Below are 25,628 nucleotides of genomic sequence, written 5' to 3'. Positions count from 1 at the left end.
TATTTACACAACATGGAGATCAACACCGTGTGTTCAGGAAAAAAAAGATTTTGCTTTGGAAATGTGCGCCGTGGCGTATGAACCCTACCAAAAGACACTCTGGTTGCTCATTTTAAATGTAAAATAGACTTAAAATCCTGATAGAGCAGTCCAGACCAGTTTTTCCTCAAAGACGCAGTATTGAAACCGTTAACTGATGAGCTGTATTTCAGAGATTTTTCACATCCAAGAGTATCAGGAGGATATGGCAGTTCCTGCAGTTGTTTTTCAGTAGCTAGCGTCCCAGGTATCAATAGCAGGAGACAGGAATAGTAAAGTAAAAATGGCGTATATACAAGCTGTAACTGAGGGAAATGGCTGTAATATTTGATTATGAATCTGGTAATAAGACATTACGGGTAAATTGTTTACATCTGAAATAACATGTTGTCTCTTCTCCCTGTTAAAAAGCTTGTCTAAAATCTCTGCTCAAATGTCTCAAGTCAATCCAAATTCCTGCCAAAGGTTAATTCATGGTAATTTTACACTCTTTTATCCATGTAATTTTATTGTCCATTAGCCTAAGCAGAGATCTTACCATTTATCATCCTTATTACTGATGTCCGTCCTTCCAATTTTATGTGTAGGTAGTGATCATATCCACTTTTTTACTTTCTTTTTTTCTTTGAACAAGTAAAGCTTTTTTTGTTCCCACGGTAGTACGAGAGGCTCTTTAGTTCCTTGATGGTCTCAATAGTCCTCCTTCACACCTGCTTCAGATAAAGTTTATTTCTCTGAGGTGTGGCAGTGGGGGGGTTTCCAGTCTGTGTTTCTCCAAGGCAGTAATGTTTACCTCCCTAGAGGTGTGTATCTCCCTAGGAATTCCAGAGTCCTGTTTGTCTTTTTCTTATCTACCTGCCGTTAGGAGCTGATTGCATGAGGATTATCGCCTCTGTGTCGGTGTTCCTCTCCTTTTCAGCTGAGAACTCTTTGCATTTGAGTTTCACCTTGTTCCTGAAAGTCCAGTCCTTGAAGATAAGTTTTACCTGGAAGTTTAACATGCTGTGAGCATGAGTAGCATTCTAGTTAGCTTTTTTAATCTTCGCTTTGAAATTAATGCCAGCATGTTTTCCAAGAAGTCTTTTTTGTTAACTATCATAATTGTTTTCTGGAAATCCAGTCTTGGATTTAAATGGTTTCTACACTTACCGTTTACATTAAAGAAAATTTGTAATCTGATGCTGCTTATTAATGCTGGTCATGTCACTCAAAGGGCAGAGTACAGTGGTGGGAAGTTCTGTTGTGTTTGCAGAGGCTGATTTTACTCAGATTCCCACCTTGTAGGTTTTATCAGGGCATGAAGAAAGGCAGAACTTGGCCTCAGATGGCTTTGGACATACATTGCAGCCATAAGTGACAATATCAAGTGGGTCTTGAAGATCAAAATGCAGCAAAATACTTCTACAAAACAATTCAAGAAGCAAAATACTAGCTCTTGACAAAGTCTACAAATATTGGTTCTCTTTTTAATTTTATTGCAGTATAAGTGAAACAGAGCTTTGAAATGGATGGCAGAAGTAATAAAAATATGATAGTTAGGATATTGTTGTGTGTAGTTACCACAGTTGGCTCTCGCTTATGCTTTAGCCCCAGTCATCATACATTTTTTTGACATAAATATGTCTAAAGTTGACTGGAGTGTAGGCACTAGGATTCATTAGGCTTTCAGAGGTCCTTGAGGCAAGATACTTTATTGCAGTGTCCCTGTTCCCGTGACTCTTGAGTATGACAAGTCACAGTGACAGTAATCAAATCAGCTGGTGACAGCTTAGACCCATACAGGATTCCCTGTGAGGGGGGGGTGTGGTGGCGGGGGAGCCCCTGAATCTGGAGTTTTTCCTTGTCAGTGTTTCAGGACTTGGTAAAACAGAATCACCTAAATGTCTCTACCAAACTACTCTGTGATTGTTGAGTGTTTGAAACTCCTGATTCTCCATTCCGACCTAGCGTAAATAGATACAAGTTGGCTAAGTTTTGATTTCATTAATTTGACACAGGTATCAAAGACAGTTGTTCTGGGTCAGAGGTGTGTGGATTAGTTAGCCCACATCCCATCCCTTTGGCCACACCTGGAAAGGTACAGGAAAATAATGCAAGGACAGAGCAAAGCTGAACACTCCCAGCTTCCATTGGCTGAGGGTTCAGGGCCCCCTGACCACACCTGTAACCAGTGGTCAGTAGTCGCTGAGATTTCTATCTGTGCTACTCAGGTATTAAGCATGCACTTAAATACTTTCTGAATATTTAGGTGTCCACAGCAGCCTGCAGCTGAGTTCCAAAACTGTGGTGCGACAATAAGACTTCCTTAATCTTACTACCTTTTTATTTTGTTTGATGCTTTTCAATTTGTGTATTATGAGAAATGTCAAAGAGTTGTTCTCTGTTCATTTTGTCTGCAACATTTGTGGTTTTGTGTGCCTGTCAGAGTTGTTATCTCTTCCAGGCCTGCAATATTTTAGGTTATTAAATTTTCTTTTTCAGAAACTGTTTTATACCTCTGGTTGTGCCTTTTTCCCTTTCATTATCCTTAACATACTTTTTTTTTTTTTTTTTAACTTTCTTTACAGTCTAAGTTGTAATAGCTTTGGAAATGAGGAGTGAGCATCAAAATTAAATCCTGATCTTTTACTTCTAAACTTTGAAAATAAAAGCAGTGCTTTTTTTCTTAGATTAGGCATCTACAGCAGCTGACAAATCTGCATCCTTTGGAACACCTGTGAACACCAACTATTTTTTCTTACGTTAGTAGATGTGGTGGATTGGTATGTAGTATAGGAGCCATCCTATTTAAAACCTGGCGTCTTGTGTGGTTAGCACAACTGCAATAAGAGAGTTTCTGTTTCATCTCGCAAAGTGGTCATCAGTGTGGTTATTGCAATTGATTTCGAGGTGTGCCAGAGGAAGAGGAATTAATACAAAAGCAAGAAACAACAACTACACCGAAGCATCTCAGAAGCAGCCAGAGCGTTACATGACAAATGTAAACTTAGAAATACTGCCACCTGATGAAGAACATGAAGGAAAGCTAACTCGAGGAAGCACTGAAGTGTTTTATGGAACAAAGGGTGCACAATTCTTTGCATTATTGCATCAATATTCTTGTTTATAATAGTATTGAGTTTATCAAGGCATAATTTAGTTTATGCTTCCCTGTTTCAGTTCAGACATCAATGAAGTTTGGGTTTTGCATTTCTCTTTCTTTGTTTCCTTAAAAATAATCCTAACGGTTAGAGCTGCTTGAGGAGTCAGGTCTAGTCAGGCCAAAATTCTATTACTTCTGTGAGGCATCTTCTGTACCTTTCAGGTTTATTTTCAGAGATAAAATTCTCGGGGAATTACCTATATTGCTGTATGCTTGCATTCATTTTTCTGCTGGCACAAGAAGCTGTCCCACTGTCGCCCTTACAACTAAAGCAGCAGTGTGTTTACTGGTGCCATAACTAAATAACCACTTAATGTGAAAGTATGAGTCAACTTTCCTTTTATTAATTCTGCTTTTTCTTCCACAGAAGACAATTATCTTCCTCCAGAAAGTTTAAATTGGACTTTTTCAAGCAGTCCTTTCAGTTGAAAATAAATAGCACCAATATAGATAGCAACTGGGGAATTGCTAAATAGGTCCTACAGATCTGGCTTCCTTTTTTCTTTTTCCAGGCCTGTTCTCATTTACTGCTGTGTTCTAACATTTGCACAGCCCTCAGCTGTGCATGTCCTCTGCAGTGCCACACTCACATCATTCCTCAGTGGTTCAGCAAGCTTCAAACTTTGGCCATCCTGCAGTGCTTTCAGACAGCAATGGCCTTGGATAAAGTGCAGTAGATGCCCATCTGGGTTCTGGTTTGTGCGCTCTATTTGTACGTAAATGGCTGAGCAGTTCTAGTGTTGCGGTGTAATGAAACTTGAGTGTTGCTTCTTCAGGGCTCGCAGAGTCGCGCTTGCAAATTGCTTCTGCCCCAAAGCTCTTGTTCATCTGCAGTAGGTAATTGTCCTCAGTTCTGGTCTGTCCCTTCACTGAAATGGGGGTGTTTCCTGAGTCATCATGTTCTGTATGGAACATAGTTTAAAATATGTAGCAGGTAATGTCAACATCTTGCAGTTTCTCCAAGCTTTTAATGTGCCATTTGACTTAGAGCGTGCCTTCGGCTGTATCAGGGTAATGGTTCCATTAAGTGTACGGAAAGAGGTTGTTACAATGGCTTTTAGCTGCAAGGCCACGATGAGGCTGGGAGCAAGGCTAAGCCTTTTAAACCGTTACTGAAGGTCAGTGTTGAACAGTTTTGTATCTGCCAAGCAACCTCTTGTGTTTGGTTCAGACTTTCTCGTCTTACCCATCCTTCCCCCACAGCACGAGCAGTGTCTGTGTAGGTGTTTGTAGGCCAGGAGACACTGGGATGTAATGTAGCTGCGGATATTCTACATTGTGGACAGAAGCTTCTTGGGGCTGTGTCTTTCCCAGCTGCATTTAAGGCCGGATTCCCTTGTCTTTTCCCTGATGGGTGCCTGCTCATTCTTTCCTTAAGACATGCTTCTGTTACATGACCCTGCGTGCAGGTGTGTACCGGGTGTCCCTCAACCCTTATGTGACCTGGTGGAGCTGCCCGTGCCGAAGGGTGGAAGGCTTAGGTGTGCATCTGCAGAGTGAGGTGTCCGTCTAAATGTGAATATCCATTTTTTGTGTTGCTGGAGGAGCAGTCATCCCCCTGCCCCTTACCTGGAGCGTCTTTACTGGCGAGGTGCAGGGAGGTTTTTTATTTCCTTCTTCACTCCCCAGGACTTCTGATTTTGTATAGTGTTGCTCTGCTTGACACACTATTCCAACCTTGTTTTGTAGTCTGTGTCTTAGAGCTGCTGTAGCTCCCGAATCCCTTATTTTTTTTAAGAGTTTTAAAGCAATAGAAGAGATGAGCTGATATGATTCCTGTTATTTTTTTCACTGCTATTCAGAGCTCTGTTGGAAGCAATGAAAGCTGGTTGGTTTTCTACTTCTGAAATAGAGACAAGCTGAGAAGCAGCAGAAATATTCAAGCAGTCCATGTATAGTCCTGTGAAAATGTTGCTGTCTTAGTTGTAATGCCTGCTTTTCTTTTGCCAACTGGAAGAATTTTGTGGAAATTATTGCTTTACTACAAGAAGAATTAGTTTTGGTCTTTGAGAATACAAGTCTCGGTCAAAATAAAGTCTTTGCATTCCTAAGGCTTGAAGTTTTTGTATTCTTTTGGGTTTTTTTCCACTGTCCAGTTATGTGCACAGCTACTGTTCATAATAGACCAGTCTAAGCAAGTCTAATGCACAGGATGCATAGTAAAATGCTTCAAGCAAAACGATGAATAAGTACATGCATACTAGTTTTTCCGCATACAGTGCACAAAAGCATGTTAATTTGCAAATATCTTTCAAGTTTCTGAACCTGAAATGTGAAAACAAGTTAGTCAAATGTAGTGTATTTCTATTGATAGCAGTCTTTCTTGTTTTCTCAGGCTGCCCTTTTAAATGTTGTCTCATTGGCTGAAGACACTGGGGACAAGCATCTCTTGTTCTTGGCAAACAATGCAGCTTTACTATGCATCTTCATATGAAAGGCTTCATACTCCTCCTATATCATCCCTGTGTACTTGATCATGAGTACTTGACCACACATGGTGTGTTGTGCACATAGTAATGTAGGAGGAATATAGAAGGAGCAAAGACTCAACCTATCAATGTGTGAGCTGATCGCTGATGACTCCTTAGTATCTTCTTTTATTCATTTGTGAACATTAGGCTGTTTGGAAATTGTATTTCTCTGACCGTGCTTTTTTGTGAATATTAAGCTACATAAATATTGTATTTCTCTCACCATGCTTTTGTTAAATAAAGATATCTTATTATTTCAGGTTGCGGTTGTTAAAATGAAGTGTACAGAGCGCATTTATGCCATGAAAATTCTAAATAAATGGGAAATGCTTAAAAGGGCAGAGGTAAGTAATATGGTTCTTTAACACAGAGAATTTTTTAAATGGCATTAGGAAAATTACATTGAAGGTCTTCCAGATTAGGAAGAATTATTTGATGACCATAGGAGCTTCATTCTTTTTTTTTTTCTCTTAAGCTGTTTTAATGCAATCAAGTCTGACAGTCCCTTCCAGGCATCTGTTGTTCTCAGCATTACTGTGTGTTCGTTTACCAGACAGTCTGCCCTAGTTCTTACCCTGAATTTATTGGCCAGATTTTTGTTTACAATAAAGGCAAGCTGAAGTCTACATGAAAGCTGAGATTGGTGCTACTGTGACATTCACAGCTGTATACAAAAACATGACTGCATTCAGAAAGCATACATTAAGGAGCTTTGCATCCTACAGTTTGTAACAGGATTTATATAACTGTTGAATCTATAACTAAATATTTTGGAATCACAGATTCAGATTGTGAAACAAGGTGTGTTAGGAAGGTAAATCTGTTTAAGAAGGGTATTTTTGATAAAAGGAGATGTACATTGTCACAACAGATTATATAAATGTGAATGGTTACTTCACAGATTAAGGACGGACCTACTAAGTATGTGCTACGGGAAGTGAGACATTCTTAGGATACCTACTCTTGCACAGTAGAGGAAAATCTTATGACAAGTGTAATATTACACAAGTCAGCAGGTATTTAGCAATAGATTTCAGGGTAAAATAACATGCAGTGCATCCGCACTTGCAGCTGTGGTGATGTGGGGCGAAGGCTGGCTGCTCGCTCAGGGCTGGGCCTGCTGACCTTTCCCCGTCCCATTCCACTGCCCCCTTCCTGACACCTCCTCCCGCCAGCCTGCCCTTCCTAGTCCCTCCCTTCCTTGCAGTGAGTCAGTGCCAGCTCTTTTCCTGTGAATACATCTCCTGCCTCTTTAAGCTCCTCTTCGCCCCTGCTTCTGCCTGATTTAGCCACTCTCCATCCATCTGTCCCTGCTCTTGACAAGCGGCAGCAGCCATGGCCACTCTGCCGTTCTTCGAGTTGTCACGAGAGTTCACACTCTTGGCCATGCTGCATCAGCGGTTCTGCATTAAACCTTCCCCTGCACGGGGGAAATTTAGCGTCCTTTCTACACAGATTTCAGTTAGGTTAATTTGTTGGTCAGTTTAGAATTATTTTAAACCCAAATGCTTGTGGGGGTCTCCCAAACTCTAATGGAAATACAGCCATGCTGGTTTACTTCATTCATTTTTCAAGTGATTTAATTAAATGGCCTACCTGAATAGCTGAAACTTTTACATGTAGAGGTGTCCTGAGAAGACAGATGTTTACAAATTATCTTCAAATTATGCGATAACTCCTCTTAACCCTCATCCACTTCTCACCTGCCTGAGGGGGTATCCACCAAGTAAGATGTATAATGAGCAATAGTTTTCCCAGTACACACTTAGGACAAGTAACAGTCCAGCGGAGTTCTCTTTCCACTGATTTTCCCCATCTGCAAAGGGCAGTGAAGGAAATGTCTTCTCTCCTATGTCCTTTGTCTTTTCCTGTTTGGTTTGCTGGCTTGATTTGGTTTTTCTGGATAAGCAAGAATTTATAACCTGCATATCAAGTTCATAAAACATCTGGGTGTTAAAATTTCCTGACTGTGGTAAAACTAGTTAGTTTTTAAAATGAAGCCACTAAGAATACAGTAGCCTCTGAAGTGGGCAGTTCCCATGAAAAGCAGAGTTCAGGTATTTTATTATCCACTGTATGAGTGGTCTGAGAAGCACTTGTAGTGGTTTCTGTCTGCTTTATGTGACTTTACTAAACGTAACAAAAAGTTATCTAAATACTGCTTATTTGTGTCCTGGCTGCAGGAAGAAAAACATATGGTCGGAAGCCACTAAAGTACAGGAAAAATTAGTGAATATCAACTGACATCCGTATATGGGTTGCAAACAAAAATAGGCGCACCATTTATGTTGATAAGGTGGACCATTTGTATTCATTGTTCTGACAGCAAAACACAGAGTCATTAGTGTTTTACTGTTGACAGTTCCAAATGAGTCCTGACTGGCCGATGAGGTTGCCTGTCATGTTTTTCCAAGACACATCTCAAGGCCTTTTAAGCTGGCGTAAGCAGAGGAGGAGGGTTTTAAATGTTGCATTCATGATGCAAAGAGTTCAGCAGCATTACTGGTTTTGAAGTGCTCGTAACATTCCCTCGCTATTTGAGGTTGCACAGTGAACTGGATCACGGAGCTGATGCCTTTGAAAATAAACAAACTAGCTTAGTGTGTTGGCAGCCTCCTCACGTCCCGGTGCCAGAAGAGCGGAGAAGTGCTGTGCTCTGGTGCTGCGGGCAGGGGGTAGGATTACTTGGAGCTGCTGTTGCTGCCAAACTTTTTGTAGAGTGATACTTTGGCCTTGCATTCATAAACCGTTAAGCCACTCTCAGTTAATGTTTAATTACAATTTACATCTCTTTGCACCAATAATTACTAACTTCACAACGTGGCCACAGTATGGTTGTCTTCAGTGGAAATGTAGATTGACTTTTGCTTCCTTAGGGGAAAAATGGTTGAGATACCTTTATAAGATGCAATTAGTACTTGGTAAGGTTGGGGCTTCCCAGGCATGTTCCTTCCATAGTACATTTTCTAACACATCTGGACAAGTGGTAATGGAAGACAAACAAACAAACAGTTATTATCTAGAATGCAAACACTTGAGTCTGCAGCTTCCTAAAATCCTAATAATGGCTCTCTGAATTGGGAGTAGTGGAAGAGTCCCAAGGTCTGCATCTTGATGGTTCTGATCCAATAAAGAAGTTAATATATTTTTATTAAGGAGGACTAGCTTGAAGTTTATGAAAGTTGTTTTTATGTAAAGATGCTGAGAAGACCTGTTACACAGAGCTTGTTTCTCTGAAATGTTGCAGTGTGCTATTTGAAGTAGAAGAAAGATTACTGAAAATGAAAATGTACTGTACTGAATAAAGATAAGACAGTAACAATAAAATCTGCTTATTTCTTACAGTGTGTTGGCAGTGTCTGGAACTGTAATGTAAGGAAAGTGTACATGAAACTCTGGTTTAACAAAGGTCCTTTTCAGAAGATCAGACTTACTTTCCTGGAGCCATTATCTTTCTTCTACAGATTACACTCACAAGTTGTAATTTTTCTGGCTTTTAAAAATACATTACAGAACAAAGAATCAAGGTTGACTCAAATGGGTTTGTGGACTTTTTAGTGTTTTGAGAGGTGTGTGTTGTGTGTTGGTAGCTTTTTCTTTGTTTTCGTTTTTTAAGGTCTCAGTCAGGATTAGGGTGACTGAATGCCTGACTACAGACCTGCAGAGATTCCCTGGCTTCTCATTTGTGCTGGCTGAATTCCAATGAATAGAGACCTCTGTTCCGTAATTTTAAATAATCCCATAAAGCATCCATATATATCCGTCCTGTGAAAACTACTTGTTGATGTTGACAATGGCTTTTTCCTCTCTCTTCCTTTAGACAGCTTGCTTCCGAGAAGAGAGAAATGTCTTGGTGAATGGAGATTGTCAGTGGATCACTACGTTGCACTATGCCTTTCAAGATGAGAACTATTTGGTATGTTTGATTCATCAGCAAATAAAAGCTTTAGGTTATGGAAGAACTTTATTTGTGGTACATTTAAGGATATTAATGCAATAAAACAGTCCATCTCATGCCTTGCAGCAGTGCTGCAACACTCTTGGTTTTTTCCTTGAAGAAAAACTTCAAAGGACTGACCGTAACTCTAGGAGACTGAGAAAATTGTGTAGTACTATAGTGTATATAGTTAAGCACCTTAAATTAACTTATCTGCCCTTGTATAAAATATATCACACAATGTTTTGGATAACATTGCAGTTAAATAATTTGAGAGGTGTTAACTCTGTGAAAATAAGAAATATTTGCATTTTCTTTTAAACTTTCAGAATATATTTTGAAGCAAGATTTTGTTTAAAAATGACAAAAGTAATTTAAAATTCTATTTTTTTAAATGATATTTTAAAAGCATCAGAAAAAATAGCCTATTTCTTAAAGACATTTAAATAAAATATGTTTTTAGATCAGCAGATTGGGTATCTCAGTACTTTGAGAGACTTTAGCAACCGTTTATAAAGGAAGTCATTACTCGTATTACATTTTTTAATGATGGGTTGCTAGAACTGTATCATATAAGCTACATTTACTTCCGTCACGGAAGTCAGGAGAGTGCTGGTCAGGAGCAAAGGCAGTAAAGCCCCAACATACTGAAACATCTGAACCACACAACTTCCATGTGGCTGCTTGAGGCTGGGTTTGCAAACCTGCTATTTCTGTAGCACCTGACATGGTTATAATGTCGAAGTTTTCACCTTCTTAATACTTCTTAAATAGTACCACAGTAGCAAGTCACAATTATAAATAAGAAAAAAATGTATTGATAAAAGGCTGCCAATGAGCTCAGAAACTAAGGTTATGAAAGAGTTAGAAAATACTCAAACTTTTTTACAGGTGTTGAAATGAAACAGATTGTTTTGACTGTCATGTTCAAAGTATTTTCAGAGTGAGCAAATAAGTAGTCGGCTCCTGGACCTTAATTTACAGGATATTTCAATTGAATGCTTTGTGATAAATCCAGATTTCAGACTCTGAAAGTTTAGTTACCTCTGGCACTGCCTTGTGAAGATAGCTCATAATTTCAGATTCCCTCAGCTTTCAGACTTGCATAGAAGTAACCTAAGGCATCCTATAATGTGGTATTTCCAAGTAGCTTCTAAGAAAGGAGCTACCTAAGAACAAATGGTCAGCTGGGCAAGATAGCAGGTAGTAGTAAGGACACTACAGAGAGGGATCTAGTGTTGTTGGTAGCATTTCATACAAATCTGTTCCAAGCAAGCTATAGCACTATAATACATTTCTTTTCCCCAAGTTGCCAAAGACATGAGATGTTGAAGTTTCACTTGACAGCAGAATTTAGACATCTAGCATCTAATTTAAGATCCAGTATCCAAGAAAGCAACAATCTGCCTGGCAGCCAAAGTCAGCAGATTCCCCGCTTGCCTGAGGTGTGGTTCTGCATGTGCGGAGATGCTGCCTTCCAATTTGGTCTGTTACTCAGCATCCACCTCATGTAAATGTCTGGTGCTCACAGATGGAGTGGATCTGCATCTCCGTCACTCCATTGGAAATGGTGCATGAAGCAAAGATCACAGAATCACAGAATGTTTGGGGTTGGAAGTGACCTCTGGAGATCATCTAGTCCAACCCACCTGCTAAAGCAGTTTCACCTACAGCAGATTGCACAGGATGAAACACATCAGGAAGTTACTTCATTCCAAAAATCTGGGCAGGAGATTCTCTTCCATACCATCTTAGTGGCTCCCTAAATTATCTCTGTTCAGTTTTCTGCTCAGCTTGAAGAGGTTTATAGCCATGTTTTCCCACGTCTTGGGAGAGTTCTGCCATGTCACACAGCCTGGGCAGGTTTGGTTTATTTTTAGCTGTGCTGTTGATCCTTGATCCTTGTAGAATGGAATGCAAAGCTGGGAACAAAAAAAGAACGGGCAACAGAGCTTGGTTCTCCCACCTGGAGTGAACATCAGTCCTTTGAAAGCGAAAGCTCCAGGTTCTGGTAGCTACTCCCAGTGATGTTTGTGCATTATAGCTAGTGATTCTTAAATGCAAATCAACATAAGATAACCCTGAAGCAGAGAGAGAACCTTGGCTTCTTCCCACATGTGGGGCTTTGCCATCCTCCTCTGGCTGCATGACAAAGGGTTCAGAATGAGACAAATAAAGAGAAGGTAAGATGTTAAGGTGGAAAAGTAGTAGCTGCCCTTGAAGAGTCTGGAAGGAATTGGGGGCTTAGTCCCTCTATTTAATACTAGTACAGCATGTGATGATGCAGAACTTAAATATAAGCACAAAACACAAAATTCTACAAAATGTGTATGTTCTAGAGTTCATTTTTTGTTTCTGCTCCTGTAGTTTTAAAATGTTTTAGAGGCAAATACACCATGTGGTAGTGTTTTCTAACCAGCTGACTCTTAAATGACATTACACAGAAATGCTGGCATGACTTTCTTCTGGTTCTTAGAAAGCTTTTGTAGGGACAATTTGAGTCAAGAAGGGTTAAGTAAGCCTTTGGTGATGTTGCTGAAGCATATAATGGTGTAGGTGGAGCGTAGTCCATGAATATTAGAAATGTGTATGGGACCTGGAAGTTCTTAATCTCTTCCAGGTTCAATCTCTTGGGTTTTTTTGTGATTTACCAGAAAAATTTTCTTTCCTAATCTCATTCATGAAGAAGGGCAAAGGTGTGTTTGTCTGCTGTCAGCCTCTTAAAGGTTTCTGAGTATTCATGAGAGAATTTTGATGTTTTTTTTTTCCTTTGAATTCCCACTACTCTCCACCTGTTTGATGTAGCCACTTCCCCGGAAGCAGTGCAATACCTCTAGATTTCAGCATCAGAACAGCCTTTATTTTAACCCCGTGTGAAGGCAGAAGTGCCTCCTGGCAAGAAGATCGTTGTGAATTGGAAGATTAATAAAATTTGACTTTCTTATAGAAGAGGTCTTACCATCTTCCTCTCATCCAAGTGCTTCGTTTCATGGGTCGGCTGAGTTCTTGCTGAACTGTGGGAGCCGAGAGAAGTGCAGTGCCTTGTCTCTTGGGCAGGCAGGATGTTTCAGCTCCCACAGAAAGCCCTATAAGCTTTCTTAGCCTTGAATTTGAGAAAAAATTATTTAATGCAACATCCCTTTTAAAAGATTGCTGGTTCTTGCCTGTAGCATTTTGTTTTCAAACATAATTGTTGCATGTGTACAGTGTTCCAACACATGTTTAAAATTCCTTGATGGGTTGTGCAATCCAGACTGATTGATTTCAACATAAGTGACAAAATTTGCCTATCAGATTAAGCTATAATTTGAATAAGGTGGAGAAAAATATCAAAACCTATGCCTTTCGGAGTTGCTCTTTTAAGCCAAAAGATAGTGTGGAAATGGTTAGTGTTGCACTTTATGTTCCTTTGGGTTCCGATCTTTAGTTTCCTTCCCTTGTGGAAGACGAGTCTGTGGCAGGGACAGTGGATTGTAGGTTGCTTTAACTTGAAGAGGAAAATAACTGCTTTAGAAAGTTAATTCCAGAATAAACGAAGTTATTCCTAAGACGACGTCTGAAGTCATCTTGGCAATCGTTGAATGAAATGGCTCGAGACTGGTGGTCCTAGGTAAAGTCATTATACTTGAATTGATGGTCTGGATTGAGGTGAATGCTGCTAGGAAATAACTAAAGCATAATTGTTTTGTGGTAGGAGAAACAAATAGCAAGTCTGAGTCCTTTTCTTTCATGTTGCCCTGTGTGTTGGGCCTCTTCATGGACAGGATAGTGGCTGATTTGCCTAGGAGGCTCTTTACTTTTTCATCAAAATATATTCACAAGAACATGGATGTTTGCTTTTTAAATTCCCCACTGTGGTGCCCCTGACTTGACAGTGCTTCTGGCTTGTTGCGGGCATCCCTAATGCACAGTGTCGTCAGGCTCCTGCCAGCTACGTTATGCAGCCCTGATGTGGCATGTGCCAGGATTGAGTATTTGAAGTGCTTGATGTGACAAGTCCCGTTTTTGGAACGACTAGGAGTATTGAAATGGTACCAAAACTAAAGTAGTAATGAAATGCATATTTTAGACTAAGCCACACTGTAGTTAAGACAGAAATAAACTCACACTAATTTATTTGTTGGTTGCTGCTGTATCTTGTTGGGTTTTTTTAATGGTAATAACTGAATGCAGTTGTTATCCTTACTGCGATTCTTAAAGGAATGTGATATCTTTTTGCACTAGATAAGCAAATAAATGTAATGCTAAAGATTACCAATTTTTACTGCTTTCCCCAGGCACAGAAAAAAAATTAGTGGAAGGGATTTTTTTCAGGGATTAACTGATGAACTTTTTTACCTCACCAGCTGTCTCTCAGTACTTGACTGTTTTATTTCTCCCTTTTCAGTATCTAGTGATGGACTACTATGTTGGTGGTGACTTACTGACACTTCTCAGTAAGTTTGAAGACAAGCTTCCTGAAGATATGGCTAGGTTCTACATTGGTGAAATGGTGCTTGCTATACATTCCATACATGAGCTGCATTATGTGCACAGGTAAAATGCCATCTCACTTGGCAAAAAATACATGTACAGTTGTATGAAGTTAATCCTAAAGTTATTGCTGTGTATACACAGGCAAACTACTGTGGGTGCTTGTTTACTATATACTGTATAATAGCCGTATAAGCCGTTACATTTTAAAATCAAGTTTTGGTGGATTGATATTAGAAGCAGTGACATTTAACTGACTAACCTTTTACTATAGCTTTTATTTTCGATCAGACTTCTTGACTCATTCTCAGTTCACTTCGTGAATATTTATCTGCCTTTGTCCAATCCAACTGAGAAGTTTGAAGCAGTTTGACTTCTCTGGAAATGTTTAGGCATCCTGCAAAATTTATGCACAGTAAGCCCATGATAACATCAGTGCATCTATTTACCTGAGGTCATTCTTGAATGGTTTTTGTAATGAGTGAGCATGTGCCAGTCTAATCGTTTCTGCACACAGGATATACATCCTGGATCCGTGCCAACCATTGCGTTAACTTAGGTTGTGTTCTGTAGTAGTTAAGAATATATAATATTTCTCATTCTCTGTCAGAGGAAACAAGTCAGGAAGGTGGAGTATACCTTTTTTGCTTCTTTTTTGGCTTCCTCTTGGAGAACTGTTTTAGAGGAGCTGTGTGTAGTGCAAGGGACACATTTGATAAATATTTTGTTTCATCGTTGCAAGAGGCTTGACCAAGTGAGAATTTCTGTCGTGTTTTTTTTTCAGATTTAACAACTATGATATGTCAATGAGAAAGCAAAATTATGCTAATTCTGGAAACCTTTGCAGTTTTCTCTTTATGTGCTGGCTTTATAGCTTCACTTCAGTAAACAGAGAAGTTAGAAAATACGGAGTGTGAGAGTAGTGAGGTTTTTCAGTTAACTGAAAACTGCTTATGACCGTATGAGTACGTTCATGACAGGTCACTGAAAGTCCCGACTTGGAAGTGGACTTCACCCTAGCATTGTATCTGACCTGGCAGGTACATCTTGGCCAGATCCATTTGCCTCTTCATGCATTTATATCTTAGCCTGTAAAATAAGGACAGTTTTACTGTCTCTTTTATGAAATTTATGGGTGAAAACCACTACGTGAGGTGATTTTTATTTACAATTAATGTTTCAAAGACACAGGGATTTCTCAGACTATAACACTTTGAACTCTTCTGTTTGGACTTTGATCACTGTTTCAAAAATTAAAGAGAAAGGATACATGAACACTGTAATACTCCAGTGGGAAAATGTGGACAGTATGGGGGGATTTTAAAAAGTTGCGGACTCAGAGAAGTTCACCAGTGACACCATTGCATCCGTTTCCGAGGAAGGTGGCCTGACAAACTGAACAGCTACATCTTTGCATGGGACTGAATGAACGTCAGTTGTGGGAATGAATGGCACTGAGGCCAGAATGTGGGCTTTGAATAGGAGATGTATGAATGCCCAAGAAATTACTGCTTGGCAACTGGAATGGATTAGGAGGAAGCACGATTGCTCTGGAGAGGATTTCAAGGACCCTTTAAGGGCTTATATGACCTGTTAGCTGTAGATAGGAAGCAGCGGGGCTCGGGGATGAGGCTTTAAGCTTTTCTGCACAGAAGCAGCGTTCCCTTAGGCGAGCGAGATCTGCATGCGAAGCAGAAAAGCAGAGATGTGTTGGGCAAGATTGGCTCCTGCTTCAAATGGTGCTGTGAGCAGTGTTCTTTAAAGAGGAAACAAAAAAACCTGATGTATGGTTGTATGCAAGCTTTAATAGTCCTCTGCGCCTCCTGAGCTTGACTGTGGTTATGGGACTGTAAGGGAGTGTTGACAATATATCTGGAATGGAAATGTATGGAATAAGTTACACAATAGAAAACTACTCATGAATTTATTGAGAAAGCATAGTGAGATTGTCTGATTTTCTGGGTTAGCACTTATTTTTCTGTATTGTGACAAGTAAGTATGCGTTTAATTTACGTTGACAGGCATAGATTAGTTTTGTCTTAATACTGCTAATGAGCAGCAGTAATAGTGAAATGTCAGTAGTTAATTTCAAAGCATTAGCCTTTGGTTAAACAGTGTTAATTCAATCTTGTGTTGGAAAAATTTATCAGATTGGCAGGATTTGTACACATATGAGGACCCTTTGTTAAACCTATTGTGGTTTCTCCTAATTCTTCTCAAGTGTGAAACGGTGGAATTCAGCACCTTAACAATCAGACATTATCATCTTCCACATCTATGTAGCAAGGTTTATTAGAGCACATTTTTTCCCTTGTTCCTAGTAATTCTGATCTCTTACTTAAAAATGAAACTGAAGCTATTGTACAGTTTTTAAGTTTTTGAGCACATGTAGTGGCATTTTAAAAGGAATACAGGATTTTATGGTGCAATAAGACTGGTGGGTTTAAAGTAAAACACACGTGGTTTTATTTATTGTTAATAGATAGTATTATTTGAATAAATACGATATAAAAAATCAGCACATTGGCTTGGTTATATTTTTTGCTAGCTCAGATAACTGATACTTTTTTTAAATGGTGTGATGATATGCTAGTATGTTGGGAGCTGGTTCAAAGGGAAGCTAACTGGTATACGTTACCTTGGAAGACATGGATGTTCTCCTTTTTAGCCTGCAAAATTGGTGCGTAACCGAGTTGGTTTTGCTCTCTGCACTTGCTCGTCTGTCTTCCTTTCTCACCGCCTTCCCAACATATTGTCTGGGTGCTCTTAAAACCATTTGGGATATTTTGACGCTATTAATGAAAAAAAGAAAACGTAACAGCATAGTATGTATCAGGACTGTCATATTAAGTTGTCTGGATGATTGACCTTTTACTGGTACTTTGTGTGACTTTGAGTATGAAGTAGTGAAATAAAATGTGGTTAATTGGTGGACTAGATTCAATTAACATGCTCTTTAGTAAATCCTATTTGGCTACCTTCCTGATATCAAAAAGAATATCAAGTAATGAGCTAGAATGAAATGGGAATCTCAGTTGCATGTCATTTAGTAGCTTAGCATGCTGTGTATCATTTTATACGTAAGAATAGGAAGGACACAGTTTGATATTGAAGACTTTCTAATGTTGCGGAAATGTTGAAATGGTGTTGCCCTTATCCCAGAGCTGGGGGAATTCAGTGGCGTGTAGAGGAACTGCTGCAGGTACATGGGATGCAAAGGTCTTTAGATATCCATAGCAGCAAATGTCCTGTGCAATAGCATGTAGAAAGTCTTGAATAGCAAATGAAAACTACTGGCCAACAGAAATGCTGGACAAAATTGAGAGAAGCAGTAAAAAAAGCTTCCTAGATAAGAAGTTAGAAGTTAGCTGTAAGTCTTGGCAAAAACGATGAGATTAAATGATTGACTTCTGTCTTATAGTTTTCTTGTCCCAAAAAAATATATAGTGATACATGTAATTTTTAAAGTATGTTGATGAACTAAACTGCCTGTTACAGTCAGTGTGACTCACTATAATTGTTCTGCTTGGTTATTTGACCATTCAGAGCTCAACTTCAATGAGCTTGAAAATCTGATGTAGTCTGGGGCTTCAGTGTTGCAGGCAAAGTTTTAAGCTGGACAGGAGGAAAGGGTTGCAAGTAGTGCAATAAGAAAAGTTTGCATCAGTGGGTATCCAACATAAAATTGTTACTCTGATGCAAGGCCAGTCTTTGCAAGCACAGCTAATACTATACATATAACCTTTTCACCTCTTTCTCTTGTAACAGGGACATAAAACCTGATAATGTTCTTTTGGACATGAATGGCCACATACGACTGGCAGACTTTGGATCCTGTCTGAAAATGAGTGAAGATGGCACAGTATGTATGAAGCGAAATTTAATTGGGTCATTGGTAGTGGGACCTTTTAAGTGAGTTGCTGGTCTTAAAGCTATTAGACATTGTCAATGTGCATCAGGGAGTTGATAGATGGTAAGCTTATTGACATGCTAAAAATTGAGGGAAGAGTACAACTCAGTGTACTTAAAAAAAAAAATTGACGCCTTCATTTCCTTGTTTTAAAGGCTGCTACCTTTTAAAGTTATCCTTTGCTATGTTTTTCTGTCTTTCACCTTTTCTCCTACTGGCTGTTTGAGTTCTCATGAGATTTTTATGAACTGTCCAAAGACCCTTTGTTAAAAAAAGAGAGAAATTTGGTATTATTTATAGATTGGAATCACAGGTGAACAGGAACCTAGAAGCCATGACGGGCTTGCAGTATGTAATCCAAAACGAGGGCATAACTAAGTCCATCTTGAAATTAATCTGCCTACTGACATAAGAGACAGTTAAAAATGTTTCTATAAATACATTAGCAACAAAAGGAAGGCTAAAGAGAATCTCCATCCTTCATTGGATGCAGGGGGAAACATAGTGACAAAGGATGAGGAAAAGGGTGAGACTTTTCCCCAGGTCTGTGGGACTGGATGGGATTTACCCAAGGGTATTTAGAGACCTGACAGAGTTGCTCACCAAGCCACTTTCCATTATGTATCAGCAATCCTGGCTAACTGGGGAAGTCCCAGTTGACCAGAGGTTGGCAAATGTGATGCCCATCTAGGAGAAGGGCCAGAGGAGGATCCAGGGAACTAAAGGTCTGTCAGTCTGACCTCAGTGCTGGGGAGGTTATGGAGCAGAACATCCTGAGTGACATCACACAGCACATACAAGAAAACCATGTGAACAGACCCAGTCAACATGGGTTTATGAAAGGCAGGTCCTACTTGACCAACCTGATGTCCTTCTATGACAAGGTGATCCGCTTAGTGGATGAGGGGAAAGGTTGTGGATATTATGTACCCAGAGTTTAGTAAAGCCTTCAACACCATTTCCCACAGCATTGTCCTGGAGAAACTGACAGCTCATGGCTTGGACAGGCATTCACTTTCCTGGGTAAAAATCTGGCTAGGTGGCCAGGTGAATGGAGTCAATCCAGTTGGCAACTGGTCACAAGTGGTGTTCCCCAAGGGCTCAGTACTGCGGCCAGTTCTGTTTAATATCTTTATCAGTGATCTGCATGAGGGGATTGAGTGCACAAGGAGGAACGGCTGAGGGAGCTGGGGCTGTTTAGCCTGGAGGAGGCTGAGGGGAGACCTTATCACTCTCTGCAACTACCTGAAAGGAGGAAATGGCCTTAGGTTGAACCAGAGGAGTTTTAGACTGGACTTTAGGGAGTTCCTTCATCAAAAGGGTTGTCAGGCATTGGAAGTGGTGGAGTCACCATCCCTGGAGGGGTTTAGAAGACGTTTAGATGCGGTGCTTAGGGATGTGGTTTAGAGGTGGACTTGGCAGTGTTAGGTTAATGGTTGGACTCGATGATCTTAAAGGTCCTTTCCAACCTAAATGATTCTATGATTCTGTAATGAGTAAGCAGGTTTTTTAATACGCTTTTTACAAATGAAACAGCAATTGGTAATGGTAAGTGGCTGTCTTTTGCACCAGATTGGATACACCCCTAAAAGCTAAATCACCTGTGATATTTTTGTTTGTTTTGTCTAGTTTAGGGTGTTTCCAGCGGTGCCAGTCCTGCCAAGGTATGACATGCAACTGATTTTGGCACAAACCCAGTTGTTGGTGACATCCTGTAGTCATAAAATGCCTGCCAAGGATTTATCACACTAAAATGCAAAACAGGTTGGAAAGAGCCATTATAACTCTGTGAAACATGAGAACATATTCCCAGAGATTAGAGCTGCTCTGCCACTGCCCTGGTGGTCAGAGCTTCCCTAACACTTGGGCACAGGGCAATTCCCCACCTTACCCAGGTATTGCATCCAGTTGCATGTCATGCAGTGAGCATCAAAGCAATTTCTGGCATAATAAATATAGGATACTGCTTACAGGAGGACCTTGTTTTGTGATCTTTAAATTAAACTTGGCATAGGACTTGAACTCCCTACTTATTCATTTTTCATTTCATTGTCTGGCAGCCAATTACAATTTTAAGGTATAAACATACACAAAGGCAAAATATATTGTCCTCTAGTCTTTCTGCTTTGACAATAACTGTGATTATTTTGGGTTCCTACTGTGTTCAGAATAAAATGTATCAAATGATTTTATGGAGAAGTAGACTGAAACTTAATCTTTGCAGTGATTGTTGCTTTCTTAATACTTTATTTTGTTGCTGTGATTTTATAAATCTCTTCCAATAATCATGTCCTGGTGTCTCTGTTTGTCAGAAATACTCATGTGTGAGTGAGCAGGTTGCTGAGAGAATCCAAAAACTTACAAGAATTGTGTTTGCCTTATTTTTAAGGTACAGTCATCAGTAGCAGTGGGTACGCCTGACTACATCTCCCCTGAGATACTGCAAGCGATGGAAGATGGAATGGGAAAATACGGGCCTGAGTGTGACTGGTGGTCACTGGGTGTCTGCATGTATGAAATGCTGTACGGCGAAACACCCTTTTATGCCGAGTCATTAGTGGAAACCTATGGGAAGATTATGAATCATGAAGTGAGAGCTGTATTAAATCTTCATGTATTCACTGAGATTATAATGTTTACAGAGAAACCTGCCACTTAAAGATATTGAAGTGATGGTAGTTCTTTGCTTTTTCATGATGATTTAACATCATCATGTTTACCTTTTGTTGGCTCAGGTTTTAGGAATGTTTGCTTCTCTGAACTGCAGAAATGGAATTCTTTGTCAAACTGAAATTTTTCTCTAAATGCTGATGTTGTTATTGTTGGAAAATTAAGCAGTCATCATGAAATCAAAGTGAAAACCAACTCTCATGTTAGGCCCATTGAAGGTTTCCTCTGTCCTGTGCAGGAGAAATGAACTAAAGCATTATTTACACAGCTGTGCACATTTCTGTCACACCAATAACAGTACAAAAAAGGGAACAGGCAAGTCAACCGGTGTAGGCATGAGCTGCATGAAGTACATGAGGTCAGGAGGAGTTGCCCGGAGTGGAAGTGGTAGAAAAACATGAACTTGACCTGCATGAAGAGCATGAAGTTGGGGATATGTCCAGGGTCAAAGTGGTAGAGAAGAGTTGGAGCTTCTGGATGCATTTCAGACATTAGTGACAATAAACCGGTTTATGGTGTCCTTTCAAGAGCTGTATCAGGAGGATGTGTTTATGTACATACTCAGGTAGCCAGAAGCTGTTGCACAGGGTGTGTTGTGATGAGTGCAGTTTACTGGTGTGTTCAGTGCTGTGCTCTCACAGGGGTGCAGTGATGGATACAACATGAAATCATTGCCAGAGCTAACACCCTTGCTGTGATGAATATAATCTCTCTCTTGCTTAAATTTCTTCAATAAACTAACTGGTTGCAAATGTAACCAGTGGAAACTCTGGCTACCTGCATCTTCAGCTACTTGGGAGGAAATTTGAAGCTTTCATCCTGCAGAATTAATATTTGAATCTCATTTGGACACACAGTCAATATGATTTTATGTTTTTCAATTGAAGTTTTAAAGTTTAATTTCAGTTATGCTGATCTGGTCCCTAATGATCTTATTTTATTTTATTAAACTTTAAAAGTTGTATTATAAAATGGTATGTATATGCTATTGTCCTTTATTGGAAAAAAAAAAACACCTTCTTGACTATGCAGTAGTACTAGCAAGCTAAAATACAGAAAACTTTTCCTGATTTTTATCTAGAGTAATTTCAGATGTTTAGTGATAAGTACAATCTTTAGATCTTCTGTTCATTTGTGATAATATAAATATTTGCTAAATGTAGATTGTATTTTGGTAGGAAAAAGAGCTATTTAAACCATAAATTAGGAAAATACATCATTAAATATAACAACGTTTTATAAAGAATTGACTACCATTGTGGGTTTTTAAGAGTCAAAATTGATAAAATCTCAAGGAATACATCTTCAGGAGATCAGTGGATCTGTGACTAAGAATACCAGTGAGAGTCTGCTTTTATTATATGATATTTACTGTATTGTAGTGTGTCAAAATTCCTAATAGAGTTTCTGTAATTTGAGTTAGTTTCAAACAGATCTGTATTTAAAAAATTGAGAAATGTTTGCTTGTCTTAGAAATCAATTTCAAGACAAAAAGTCTATCACTGAATGTATTACATTGTGCTCTGCCACTGCTCGCTGGAACGAGAACAGTGTTTGACTATTGATTTTTATTGGTGTAACTTAGCACATTCTTTTTGAAACTACTGTTGAAAGTTATGGAGTTGATTCCTTCTCTAAAAATTTCTGTATTTGTTTTGTTTTCTAGGAACGGTTTCAGTTTCCATCCCACGTTACAGATGTATCTGAAGAAGCAAAAGATCTTATTCAGCGACTTATCTGCAGTAGGGAACGTAGACTGGGACAGAATGGAATAGAGGATTTTAAGTCTCATGCATTTTTTGAAGGACTTAATTGGGATAACATCCGAAACCTAGAAGCACCTTACATTCCAGAAGTCAGCAGTCCTTCTGACACCTCAAACTTCGATGTAGATGATGATGTATTAAGAAATCCAGTGAGTCTTTATTTTTAAATATTATTAACACAAGTATGCAAACTTGCCGCACTATAAGGTAGTACTGAGAACTTATTTCAAAATAAATAATGAAAGAGATGAAAAATAAGTCATTTCAAATGTGAAAAATTGAAGTTTTTCATCTCTTTGGCATTTTGGGTTATCGGAAATCATGATTACTTTTCTAAATGGTAGCACTTGCCAAAATGGACTACTCTTACACGGTCAGTCAAAGTTAAAACATATTTAGGTGGGAAAAAAAACCCCTTAGTTGCCCTTTTAGTTTGCCTTTACAAGGAGCTGGTATTAGGATTTATTCCCTTTCAAAAGTGGGGAAAAAAAAAAAGTATCTTCAGAAATACAGATACATTCTCCATGCAGCTTGCAGTCCCATCTGTCCAGGGGAGAGAGCTCACCCTGCTCCTTCTCCACTCACTTGGGAACCAGGAGGTTGGTTTTTGGAGTGTGGACACAGGTGTTCCCTCCTCCCATTTCTGCTGTGTAGTAGTTTACAAACTCAGGTCAGGAGGAGCAGAGGGCTTCTGTGGTAATTTGTTCATCAGCTTGTATTGCAAGAAGTGAAGAGCTTTTGGCATGTTTTTTGATTATGTGTCTAACCATAACTAGAATGCTAAAATTAAAAGCATGCATTTTGGTGCCAGCTTAGTTTTAACTAGGAGCTTGAAATTTCGAGTTTCTTTTATTGTTTGCATTGTGCTTTGAAATGCTGCCCTTTCAAGTGCTGGTTCAAGAGGCTCCTAAATTCAGGTCATTACATTACATGGCCTAATCTGAAATGAAGTTCATCCAGGGACAATGGCAGGCTCCACAATGAAGCACAACTGCCAGTTGACAGTTGTTATGCGCTGAGGGAAGCCCATCTGTTAGCTGTCTTTAACTGTTGAGGCTAAATCAAATGTCTTCAGCTCTGTGTGGGCTGTCTTTCGGGTTTTCATGCGTGTTGTTTTCATGCAGGAAGTGTTGCCACCAAGTTCTCATTCAGGCTTTTCTGGATTGCATTTACCATTCGTTGGGTTTACATACACGACTGATAGGTAAGCAAAGGATATGTTGTTCATTAAACTTATTTCTCAAATGCAGCTAATTCTAGGAAGATCTAATTTTTGTAAACATGTAGAAAGGTTGATATCCATAGGTATACCTGTGGATAAACAGGTATCCTTTTTTTTCCCCCAAGTGTCTGAACATGTTTTGATCGTGCTTACCAAGATGAGATGCTTTTGGTTTTAATATTTCTATTTGAAGTGAATGAAGTTTAAGGGACTACATGTGCTACTTCCAATGGGGTATAAAGTTGCTATTCCCGTATTGAGAGGCTGAGGGCAAGTCTTGCCCATATTGCATGTCTGCCAGGAGCAGGATTAGCTCATTGCTCCAAACTCCTGCAGGTAGGTTAAATTAACATAGATGGTTCTGAGCATGAACAAAGCGCCTCACTTTGCACTTGTTTGAAATGGCCTCCATCTGACTTCAGAGATCCCTCAAACATGTACTTGTCTCTGATCTTAAGGTTTTTCGGCACTGTTTGTTATTCCATTAATTTCCCTTTGGGGTTTGTTACCCCATGCAATACTATTTCAGAAAGAGCCCAGTACACACAGCTCATCCTTTTCAGGTGAATCATGTGGCTTAACTTAAATCCATCTTTGTCACGCTTTAGACTCTACTTTTGGGTTTGTTTCTCAGCTCTCTCAGTGCAGTTACACGTACCTGCTTATTTCACTGTCAGGTTGTAGTAACCTTTGGGATAAGAGAATTAACATTTTCAATCATTTAAACAGTTTGCAAAGTGAGTATAAGTCTGCATCATAAAAGTCCTGAATGCAGGTATCCTAATTCTACAGCCACATACACAGTAGCTAGGGAAGAATAACTTTATCTACCCTGACGGTTGTCTCACCAGTAACAATTACTGCACTAATTGTTCATTTAAATTTAAGGTGTATATTTGCTGAAATCCCAGCATGTCAGTGCTATAGACTGCTGTGAATATTTATTAAAGTGTTCTAACTTACATATTTGTTTTCAGCTCTTTATCTGATAGAGGCACCTTAAAGAGTGCGATGCAGTCTGACACTGTAACCAAAGATATGGATGTACAGCGTGACTTAAAGAACACTTCACAAATAGAAGGCTATGAAAAGAAAATACGGAAATTAGAGCAGGAAAAGCAGGATTTGAACAGAAAACTGCAAGGTTAGTGGCTTGTATTTCTTCGGATTCTTAGTTCTGCTCATTCAGAAGAATTGCAATGTATTTTATTGTAAACCTTTTCCTTTCTTTTCCTGTTTTAAGAATCTACACAGACAATGCAGAACCTCCAGGGTCCAGTGTGTGTTTCAGTAAATACAAGCCGTGATAAGGAGATTAAAAAATTAAATGAAGAAATTGAACGGTTGAAGAACAAATTAACAGGTAAGCCTCTGGCATGGTAATTAGAGTAATGCAATTTATTTTGCTACTGATAGTAACATTATGTACTGTGTTTCGATAATAAGTAGAATTAATGTTCTTGAGGTGCTGAAAAAAACAAAGGGTTATTTAAAGTCTCATTTAATATTAAGAGGCATTTTATTTTCTCCAGATGAGCACTTAAATTTTTCTTCCACTTGGTTGGCCTGATAGCATATGCTAGCATGGGGAGTCTTGAGTACAACGAATTATGTGGATGGGTTGAGTTAAATATTTTGTGATGTTTGTTTCCCTAAAAATCTCAGGAGATCCTGTTCTCTTACTCCTCCTTTTTGGGGTGAGTATTGTTTTGCAGGGATTTTACTTAGAGGCAGGTATAAGAGACAGTGTGAAGAGAAAATGGGTTGCTCTTCAGTAACATAAGGGGATAGGTGGGGAATATATAATAGTAGTTTGCATTTAAATATTTCTGAGCTCCAACTCCCGCTGTGTTTCTGTCTGATGATGCATTAATTAGGAAGCAGTGAGCTTTGCAGAAAAACAAATACTGGCATCTGTCCTGAGAGGAGACTGACTCATCCATATCACTGAAAATCTGTTGCTTGACAGATATTAGTTTATCCATACAAACTTCCTGT

The 25,628-nt window shown here is 39.2% G+C and overlaps 1 protein-coding gene across 6 annotated transcripts in view; it reads left to right on the top strand.

The window, feature by feature from the left end:
* CDC42BPB (CDC42 binding protein kinase beta) overlaps positions 1-25,628 on the top strand; it is a 96,312-nt gene that overhangs the window by 35,227 nt on the left and 35,457 nt on the right. For all 6 annotated transcript variants that reach the window (XM_065840005.2, XM_065840009.2, XM_065840008.2 and 3 more), the window contains exons 3-11: positions 5,913-5,996; positions 9,473-9,568; positions 13,977-14,125; positions 17,831-17,924; positions 20,362-20,562; positions 22,309-22,557; positions 23,533-23,612; positions 24,608-24,774; positions 24,874-24,993. In XM_065840005.2, coding sequence (XP_065696077.1) covers positions 5,913-5,996; positions 9,473-9,568; positions 13,977-14,125; positions 17,831-17,924; positions 20,362-20,562; positions 22,309-22,557; positions 23,533-23,612; positions 24,608-24,774; positions 24,874-24,993 — 1,240 coding nt within the window. The remainder of the gene's footprint in view (positions 1-5,912; positions 5,997-9,472; positions 9,569-13,976; positions 14,126-17,830; positions 17,925-20,361; positions 20,563-22,308; positions 22,558-23,532; positions 23,613-24,607; positions 24,775-24,873; positions 24,994-25,628) is intronic.

Source organism: Patagioenas fasciata, chromosome 5 (genome assembly GCF_037038585.1).
Source record: "Patagioenas fasciata isolate bPatFas1 chromosome 5, bPatFas1.hap1, whole genome shotgun sequence".
Classification (NCBI taxonomy): domain Eukaryota; kingdom Metazoa; phylum Chordata; class Aves; order Columbiformes; family Columbidae; genus Patagioenas; species Patagioenas fasciata.
This window is presented reverse-complemented; position numbering and strand designations above follow the sequence as displayed.